Raw genomic sequence first — 9866 nt, 5'->3', positions numbered from 1 at the left:
CTCTAACTCCAGATTTTATTCCCCTCCTGGTCCATACCTCCTTCCTGCCCCTCTGTCTCCATGAGGATGTCCCCAACCCCAACCCACCACCCCACCAGACCTCCCCACTCCTTGGAGCCTCCAGTCTCGAGGGTTAGGTGGATCTTCTCTGACTGAGCCCAGACCCAGCAATCCTCTGCCGTGTATGTGTTGGGGCCTCATATCAGCTGGTGTGTGCAGCCTGGTTGGCCTCCGGCAGAAAGTCAGGGCATCGAGTGAGGGGTGAGTTGCCATCGCTCAGTCAAAACTCTGACCCATAATTGTTCCTGTCTGGAAGAACTGCAGGGATGGAAATGGAGAGGAGCCTGAGGAAAAGAAGGTCCAGTGACAGGCCCAAAGTGGGATTCAGCTTAAAGGGGAGGGCCCAAGGCCTGACACTATTACTGAGGCTATGGAGTGCTTACAAAAAGGGATCTATCACTACTGCCCTCTGAAAATAGCCTTTAATCTCCACACTCAGGAGACAGAGGCAGGAGGATCTCTACATAGTGAGATGGAGGCCAGCCTTGGGCTGTCCCCCTCCGACCTCACTCTCTTGCCCAGGCTAGATCCCCACTAACCCTGTGTGTCTCTCGGAGGTGGCAGGGGGCATTGCCCTCCTCTTCCTGTGGGGGTGGGGGGTGTCCTGTGTTTCTGTGTCAAGTGACTGCTATATGGTCTGTCATATGCCTGAGGGAGCATTGCTTTGTGCTCTTAGCACTCAGCTTAGAGCCTGATATACATCAAGCACTGTATAGAGGACCATGATGGGGCTGTTGTTGGGGAATTTCGTGATCATGTGTGAGGAGAGTGAGGGTGGAGAGCTGCAGCCACCTGGGTGAACTCCAGTTGTTCCTGCCTCAGCTTACCCATACTGCACAGCTAGGTTAGGAGGTTATGAATCCCAAAAAGGCACAAATGAAATGAAATCCAGGGATGTGAGCTGAAGGGTGAGAGATGAGGCTGTTCAGGCAGAGGACACAGCCTCACAAAGACCCTAGGGTAGAAAAGATCCTAGCATAGTGGAGAAGCAGAGAGGAGGGAGGGAGTCAGGGAAGAGGGAAGGAGGAGGCAGAAGCAGCATCACTGGGTAGAACCTCACCTGGAAGTCTTGGACTGATCCCCAAAGAAAGGAAGATTGTCCGCCCGCAGGTGGGCGGAACTGGCTGGTAACAATTGCTGGCAAGCTGCAGGGTGTGCCCACCGTAGGCTTCATGGGTGGGGTCATGCACAAGGCAGTCTTTACAAGCTGCTGCCCCAGGTCACACGTTCTGGGCTGGGCCTGGCATTTATGGGGATGCCACTTGACAGGCCGGTTCCTAGGGAGGTGGAGAGCGGATGCCCCAGGTGTGGTGCTGGGTGCTGATGGGATTGGAGACCTTCCCAGCCACATGGGGCAGCATTGTCTGCAGACCCCACTCAAGCAGATCCAGAGTGGGAGGACCCTCTCACCCTGCGCCATTGTGAGTGAGATCTCCAGCCCAAGCCACAGGGCATGGGAACTCTTATGACCCTGGCCATATTTATATGAAGCACAAGTAGCAATAACTATACACAGGGACACACAGTGGCATGTGGTCTCGGGAGGGTAAACTCCAATGTCTAAAGTAAGGTGTTACTAGGTGTGGTGGTAGCTCTGCACACAGTAGGTGCTTAGTATGTGTTCTGGGGAAAGATTGTATGATCATGGCTGAACACTCTGTTTCTGCCCTGGCCCTTTGAATTCTGGGTAACTGTTATTTTCCCCTTTCTGCTGATGTTGGTGAGTTTTCTCCTGCATGGGACTGTTTCATAATTAGAAGAAAAGTTATTTTGAAAAAACAAAAATTATACCCCAGCATCCCAGCTGCAGGAGCTGCTGATGTGATCTGTCCCCGTGTCCATCTCCAAGGGTGGTGGCATTCTGGTGGAGAGGGAGAACATAGTGACAGCAGGTTCCTGAGCCCCTCGGGTCATTGCTCATATCCCATAATAGCCAGTCCCTGGGAAGACTCACTGGGGCTTTAGAATTCTACCTAGAATCCACCTGTTCTGCCTCTGCCTGGACCAGCCTTGTGCCTCCATCCTGGGCACCTGTAGTCTTATCCCTCCTGCCCACACCTCTGTGGCTCCTGCATCCCTTAGTTAAAGCTCACAGAGCTAGCTCTGCAGTGCACTCTCCCACTTCAGCTCCTTGCTCCAGCCACACAGGCCTCCTGGTTGCTCTGCTACCCCAGGGCCTTTGGACGGCTAGGTGTGCCTGTACTTGGAATGTTCCCAGCACCCCTGCCCTCCTTTCCACATTGATCTCATTCCTATGCAGCCCCTCATTTATCCACAATGCTCCCCCCACCTCCTGCCCACCCCTTGATCTCTGGTATTCCAAGTAGACTCCTGGAAACTTTGTTTTACAAATGTTGACATGCCACTGTTGTGACAAGGGCAGGAGTGATGTGGCTCTCATCCTGGCCTTGTGCTGATGTTGGGGCAGTGGGGATGGGGATGGAGGGGTAATAGTGACAGATCTCAGCTGCTCTATCAGAGGATGCCTGATGTAGAGGCAGTGCTGTGACCAGCTGTTAACATGTAGGGTCACCAGTACGGTGACAGGGTGGTTGGGGTTCCTTAGGTTAGGTTGACCTGTGGAGAAGGACATGTGTCTTAGATTTCCCTGACTTCTATGGGGGTGGTTGTCACACTTACCGGCCCAGTGTGGTTACCATGGTGAAAAGGGGGCAGGATGTCAGTTCTATATCCTTTGCTGAGAGAAGGCCCAGGCTAGCTCAGGCTAGCCCTTCACTACTGCCCCATGTGCTGGGCAGTCCAGAGTGTTCCCATATGCATCACACAGTTCAAAGAACTTGGGCAGGTAGATATCCTATCGAGTCCTATGGGTTGCCTGGGCCCACCCAGACAGCATTTTGTTGTTTGATTTTTGGGACTGGCCAGCCTCACACTTGCTACATGGCTGTCAGGGCAGGCATCTGCCCCAGGGTTGTCATCTATAGGTCACTGTGTCCTGTGCCAACTGGGTGGGCGGGGACTCCAGCCTTTCTCTAGTCCCAGGGTCTTGTCAGAGGGTCTTTAAGTTCGTGGTGAGCCGTCTTGTTCTCTGGAACATAGGGGAGGGGTTCCTCTACCATCTGCCAGGTTTGAAGCTCGCTAGGCGGCGCGCGGAGGGAGTCGGAGGCCCACGGCTGGGCGAAGCTTTGGGTACCAGGTTCCTAGGTTGCGGGAAGTAGAGGTCTAGGCTGGCTTGGGGCTCCTGGACTATCCCGGCCCTGCCTGCATTTGTCGCTACGACGACGGCACGGCTGAGAACCCGGTCCGAGGTGCCATCCTCCGGACCCCGCTCGGGGGATTACTTCGCCTCACTTCCGGACGGTGACCCTCTTCCCTCTAACTCCTAAGAAGCCTGAGCCAGGCCTCTGGGAGCCACACCTCTAACCTGGCTTCGTGCCAGAAAGCCACGCCCAACCTAAAGGCTCCGCCCCTACAATCCACCCCACCACCCCCCAACCCTGGAGCCTAGCCCCTAAAATCCTCTCCGGAAGGCCACGCCCCCAGCCAGCCATTCTCTCCCAACTCCTTCGGAATGTCCGCCCCCCGCCAGGGCTTGGAGCCCCAGCCTCCTCCCTTCTCCCAGGCCTTCAGCCTGCCACTGCGAGGCTCCGCGCCCCCTTACCCGCCGGCCAGTCTTCCTTATAAGCACCGCCCTCAATGGTAGCCAGCCTACCATTGAGAAGCCTTGGCCCCCCAGCTCCCTATTCCTCCTCAGAAGCTCTGCTTTTAGACGGGCGGACTCGGAAGCCCCGCCTCCTGCCCCTCCCTTCGGAATCTCCGGGCCCGCCCCCACAGGCCAAGCTCCGCCCCTGGCTCGATCGCCGCTCTATTGCCTGAGCTGAGTCTACGCTGTGCTGGGCGGGCTTAGACGGATCCACGGACAAACGAACCGCGGCGCGAGCTGTGCAGCCTGGACCTCGCAGCCGCGGTGAGTCGTTCGGGCCGGCTGTGTCCCCGCCTGGCCTTTGTCACCATACTGGCGTCCCCTACAGAACCAGGGGACTCCCGCGTCCCTGCGCGCCCGAGCTCGGAAATACTCGGGCGCGATCGGGGACGCTCGGGTGCAACCGGAGCCACTCGGATGTCCCTCGGCCCCGCGCGCGCTCGGCCAGCGCCGCGCGCTTGGCTGAGCTCGGGACCGTTATGCTCCGTGGTCCCCTCCCCCACCGGGTGGGGGGGCGGAGTCCGCGGACCACAGAGGGATCAGGCGGGGGTGGGGGGAGAGGCGCCGGGAGCCCAGAAACTTTCCCGCTCGCCGCGCCCGGGGGGTCGCCTGCACCCTTGCACACCCGGAGGGTCCTGGGGTCCAAGGGGGTCCTGGTCACGCCCCTGTGCACCCCACGGCTTCACGTGGTCCCTTGCCTGGGCTCCTCCTGCCCCGGGCCCCCTACAAATGTGCAGCCCACTCTGGCTCCTCCTGTCTCCAGAGCTTGGCTTTGCAGCCTCAGTTTCCCCTTCTAGAGTGTCTTGGATAAAGAATCCAGTGAGGCCCAGGTATGCAGTAAGCGTCCTTAGGCCCTGCGACTTGAGTTTTGTTCTAGTTTTGCAGAGGGGAGTGGGGGGTAGGGCTGGGAATGTGTATTTGGGACAGTGCCCCGCCAGTAGAATTGGGAATACACCCAGTGTGTCCAGGGTGGGGATCTTGAGGGATGTGGGGCTGAGGTTTCATGGAGAACTGGGAAGGGTATGCAGCTTGCAAGGAACTGCATGCATTAATAGGACAACTCAGAGGCAGAGGAATGGGAGACTGGGTTATGGTGGATGGGGGTCACAGAGGATTCTAGAGAGGAGTTGAGATCCTGCCCGGATAGGGGCCCGGTTTCTTAGGTGTTGAAGGACGTGTTGTTGGGGTCCAGAGCACTGAATTAGGATAATAGGGAGAGATTGCCAGGGAAGGTCTGCTACTTCAGCCCAGCTCTTTGGGGACAGCCACCCTGTCTCAGTTCTTTCTGTCTTCCTTTCTTCCTTCCTTCCTTTCTTTCTTTCTTTCTTTCTTCCTTTTTCTTTTTTCGTTTTGTTTTGTTTTTCGAGACAGGGTTTCTCTGTATAGCCCTGGCTGTCCTGGAACTCACTCTGCAGACCAGGCTGGCCTCGAACTCAGAAATCTGCCTGCCTTTGCCTCCCAAGTGCTGGAATTAAAGGCATGTGCCGCCACTGCCCAGCTTTAGTTTTCTTTCTTGACCAGTAGGTATGATTGGTTTCTCTGTTTGGCAGGGCATGACAGAACTTAGGCCGCACCCACCCACTCCTGGCCCTCCTGTCTAATCCTCAGTAGAGCATAGTAATTAAAGCCAGTTCTGGGTGGGGAAGAGGTGTGCCAGCTTGATGGCATTTCCTCGCGGAGGGCACAGGCCTGAGGGACTAGTTGGCTGCAGAAGTGTGCCCTGTAGGGACTTTGCCTCTTGGCCAAGTGGATTCCACTGTGTCCCTCCTGGCTAACACCTCAGTGATCTGGGGACACCTACTGTCCCTTAGAGTCTCTGAGCCCCCTTCTAGCATCATCTATGGATCAGAGATGGGGCATGAGAGTCATGGGACTGACTGGGAGTTTCAGCTTCCTGCATCTCCCAGGGCAGGGGGAGGCATGCTTGGGCTTCAGGAGATGCCCTTCATACTGGTGACCCAGAGCCTGTGTATCACCAGCCTGGGTTAGAATCACCTTTTTATGCTTTTGGGCCGAGTGGGCATACAAAGTCTGCTCTAGGCCCCCATGATCTGCAGTCTGGCACCCACCTGATTGTTCCTCATGAGTGCAGTGTGGGAGCCCTCAGAGGCAGCTGACCTGCAAATCTCAGTTCACCTTTCTCCCATGCTCATATCCCACCTGAGACCTCCTGAGCCTCAGTTTCCCCTTCTGCAAAGCAGGTGGGACCTGCCTTGAGCCAGCTTTTAAGAACAACAGAGTTCTTGACTAATGGCTAGAAGAGTGGCCAGGCCCTCAGTTTCTCCCAACTGATAATGATAGATCACATTATATACAGGTGTGTGTGTGTGTGTGTGTGTGTGTGTGTGTGTGTGTGTGTGTGTGCGCGCGCGCGCCGTGCATGAAGGACCTGGGGCAGACAGACCAGCTTGGGCTAACACATGGGTCCGATCCTCCTAGCAAAGCCCTTCAAGGAGGATTGTGGTGTGACAGATCCCTGGGACTTAGTGTCTGCACTGGCATAGTGTATGGACATTTCCTTAGTTGCTCTTTCTGCCTGTGTCCCACACCCAACAAGCCTTGGGATGGATGTGGAGATGCCCTCCTGTTCCCTTAGCCTGTGTCTGTTAAACTCTACTCTACCCCAATGCAGCGCAAATCTGGGACCTTGAGAGGCTGAAGTGGTGAGCCACTTTGGGGACACCCCTACACATGCCCATCGGGCTGTTACCTGGGGACCCCTCCCAAGCCACGCAGGCTTTCGTGGCCCCTCAGTTTTACCAGAGGTTCTCTCAAGGCTTGTCCGAGTCGCCTGGGCTAACCACTCCTTTCTTGTTATATCTACCTATAGGCGCCTCGGGTGTGGCTGGCGTGTGAGGCCAGCTGGTCCCTGGCTAGAATGGACTCTCCTTCTTCTGAGTTCCCTGGGGCTGTGGTGGGTCCCGGGCCAGAGACTGGCCCAGGGCTTTTGTCTGTCACCAGGCTGTCAGTAGATTGCATCTGTGGCAGTTATGTGCTGTCTGACTATGCAGGCCTGTGTTTGATGTGAAGGATGGAGGATGCTCAGTGAGCCACATCCCAACATCCTTGAAGGGTGAATGCATACTGCCTGCCGCAGCCCCACTGTGTGCATCCCACTGTGGTCCTGGATGTGAATCTTAGCCTCCATTTACCTCTGAGTTCTGGCTTTGTATATTGGGCTTGTGGTCTAACTGTGGTATAGATGTGGGGGTGTCTGCCTGTGTGAGTGTTAGGATTTGATGTTTCTGTGTGTCCACAGCCTGATTATTTCCAGACCTCCTTGCTCTATGATTAGTCCCTGGGTCAGCTTGCAGCCTGATTGTGTGCCTGGGTCTGTCTGCTGTTTGACTAGCTCTGTGTACGTCTGTGTGACTGTAGTCTGACTGTGTGTATTGAGCCCCCTCTTGCTCTTTCCCATCCATGCCCTCCTGGCCACTGCAGTTCCTGCCCTTCCCTGCGGCTGAGTGAGGTGACCACAGTTCGGTATTTTGGGAGACACAATCATAAGGTTACCCCATCATTATGTGCCTCTCTCCTCCCTGTGACCACAGCTGTCTGGCCTCTCCTTGGCCTCTGCACCCCAGTGCCCCTGGCTTGAGGCAATGTGACCTCCAGGGCACTGCTAGTCCTGGGTTCGAGCTATGCCTGATGGATGCTCTGGCTTGGAACTTAGGTCCTTGTGAGTGAGGCGAGGACTGCTGCCTGTGTGGGAAACTGAGTAAATGTTTGTCCTTTCTGGGCAGGGTGGTAGTAGAGTGCAGCATTAGCTGTCCTGGGGGCCCTGGGAGTTATGGCCGGTGTTAGGTCAGGATGAGGTGTTGAGGAAGAATAGGTCTGAAGCAGGTATTGGGGTTCAGCTTGGGACTGGGAGTATAGCCCACACATACTTCTGGAGGTCAGAAGGTCAAGGTCAAGGTCCAGGCTTGGCAGATTCATAGTTGGGGTGGCACTTAGTGTGTGGGCATAGGCTCTCGGTTCTGCCCCAGCACTGGGGAGCTGGAAGCAAGACGGCCAGGAGTTGAAGGTCATAGGCTGCAGGGCAAATTGGTGGCCAGCCTCGGCTATAGGAGATGCTGTCTCAGGAAAGTGCTGAATCCATTCGGGATAGGGCAGTGGGCTCTGAGAGGTCCCTGGGTGTGGTTTCCTCCTCCAGGGTCACCTGGAGAGAAGTCCCGGGATTCCCACTCTTGACTCAGTGTTGCTCTGTTGTCTCTACAGACGCTGCCCCTCTGGATACCACAGCCTGAGGCCTCTCCGTGAGTCACGGGGGCACCATCCCCCACCAGGGCAGAGGCTGGAGGCCACTGCCAAGCATGGCGCCCACCTGGAGTCCCAGCGTGTTGTCTGTGGTGGGTCCTGTGGGGCTCTTTCTCGTACTGTTGGCCAGAGGATGCTTGGCTGAAGGTAAGAGGCTGGGCTGGAGTGGGTGGACCTGGCTACTTGGCTGTTCCAGGATTGCCCATAGCTTTCTGGTGTGGTCCAAACAGAACTTCCATGCTCAAGGAAGCGGCTTGGTGCCTAGCTTTGGGAAAGGCTGTGGACCACGGAGGTGATGCTGGGTGGACAGTAACCGTGGTGCACCCATGTCAGGTCAGGTCCTACCACGGGGAGAGAAGGCATGGGGTGGGGGTGGAGGGCGGGTTTTTTTTAGTTATTAGGAGTTTGCTGTCATTCCTGGTTGGGTTGACTGAGCATAGAAAAGTCTGGAAATAAAAAAATATGTTAATGGGTCTGGAATGGCAGCTCATGGGAGAGAAGCAGAGGCAGGTATACATCTGTGAATTCGAGACTAGCCTGAGATAATTGGTGAGACCCTGTTTAAAAAAAAATCAAAAGAAAAGGTAGGTAGTACTAGAGAGATGCCTCAGCAGTCCAATTCCCAGAGTACCCAGGTTCAAGTCCAGCACCCGCCCACCAGGGGATTCAGCATCCTCTTCTGACCTCCAAGAGCACTGTATCCACACACAAAAATAAAGTGAATGAACATTAAAATGAATCTATTGAAAGATGATTGGTATAGTTTAGTATTAAGGACTGCACTTTGCTTATTGCTAAAGATGTATGTGGGGCCTCAGTTTTGTCCTGACGTCAACACCCAGCATTGCATGGGAGACCCTCTTCTAAGGGACCTTGGAGGGAGGTTAAGGCAGGGCAAACCCCTCTCCTCGTAGAATGGAAGGAGGGGCAGAGCTGGCCCTGGTGGGCTGCAGGCAGGACTCCCTCTGGTGACTCAGTGTGGCTGTGGAGGATGAGGACTGGGACCAGGGCAGGCCGGTCAAAGTGATGTGGAGGAAGGCTTAGCCTGGACTTGGGCATTTATTCAGCAGCCATGTGTTTGACAGATGTCTCCCTGTGGTGTGTGGAGTGTGTAGCTAGAATCCTTTCACCTAGAGCCTGGGAGGGTCATGGGCACCATGCCCAGCACTCAAGTGTTCTGTGGGCCGGATGGTTGATTGGGTCCAGGGAACCTTCCCAGCCTGCCATGGGGGACCCAGGGAAGGACCAGCCCTGATTCTCACATAGACAGAAACAGAAAACCTGAGCCAGGTGGCAGAGCCAGAGCCTCTGTAGGGTCCCATCTCTACTTTGGACCTTAGTTTTTTCTAAGGGATCTGGCTTGGGGAGAATGGGGCCTCTTTGTATAGGAGCCGCTATTTTCTCAGATCTTGTGGGGCCAGGTTAAACCCTAAGTGCCCAGCATGAGGAGGGTTGCGTATCTTCTCTAGGCCTCTGTACAAATGAGGGTGAAACTCATGGTGAGCCAGTCTGGGCCTGGTGCTTAGGGGACTTCATCCCTTAGGGCTGTGAGTCTGCCCTCGAAGGCCACAGCGCTTTCCTTCCCTCCCTCCTTCCCTCCTTCCCTCCTTCCTTCCTTCCTTCCTTCCTTCCTTCCTTCCTTCCCTCCTTCCTTCCCTCTTTCCCTCCCTCCTTCCTTCCTTCCCTCTTTCCCTCCTTCCTTCCTTCTCTCTTTCCCTCCTTCCTTCCTTCTCTCTTTCCCTCCTTCCTTCCTTCCTTCCCTCCTTCCTTCCTTCCTTCCTTCCCTCCCTCCTTCCTTCCTTCCTTCCTTCCTTCCCTCTTTCCCTCCCTCCTTCCTTCCTTCCTTCCTTCCCTCTTTCCCTCCTTCCTTCCTTCCTTCCTTCCC

At 55.5% G+C, this 9866-nt stretch overlaps 1 protein-coding gene across 8 annotated transcripts in view; it reads left to right on the top strand.

The window, feature by feature from the left end:
• The window catches only part of Ptprs (protein tyrosine phosphatase receptor type S), a 65641-nt gene that overhangs the window by 12164 nt on the left and 43611 nt on the right, over positions 1-9866 (top strand). For 6 of the 8 annotated variants that reach the window (XM_031348469.1, XM_031348474.1, XM_031348472.1 and 3 more), the window contains exon 2: positions 7943-8128. In XM_031348469.1, coding sequence (XP_031204329.1) covers positions 8038-8128 — 91 coding nt within the window. In that variant the 5' untranslated portion in view covers positions 7943-8037. Of the gene's footprint in view, positions 1-3850; positions 3989-4332; positions 4555-7942; positions 8129-9866 lie in introns of those variants that run through there. The other 2 variants (XM_031348470.1, XM_031348471.1) reach the window with 2 other exon arrangements.

This window comes from Mastomys coucha, unplaced genomic scaffold (assembly GCF_008632895.1).
Source record: "Mastomys coucha isolate ucsf_1 unplaced genomic scaffold, UCSF_Mcou_1 pScaffold3, whole genome shotgun sequence".
Classification (NCBI taxonomy): Eukaryota; Metazoa; Chordata; class Mammalia; order Rodentia; family Muridae; genus Mastomys; species Mastomys coucha.
This window is presented reverse-complemented; position numbering and strand designations above follow the sequence as displayed.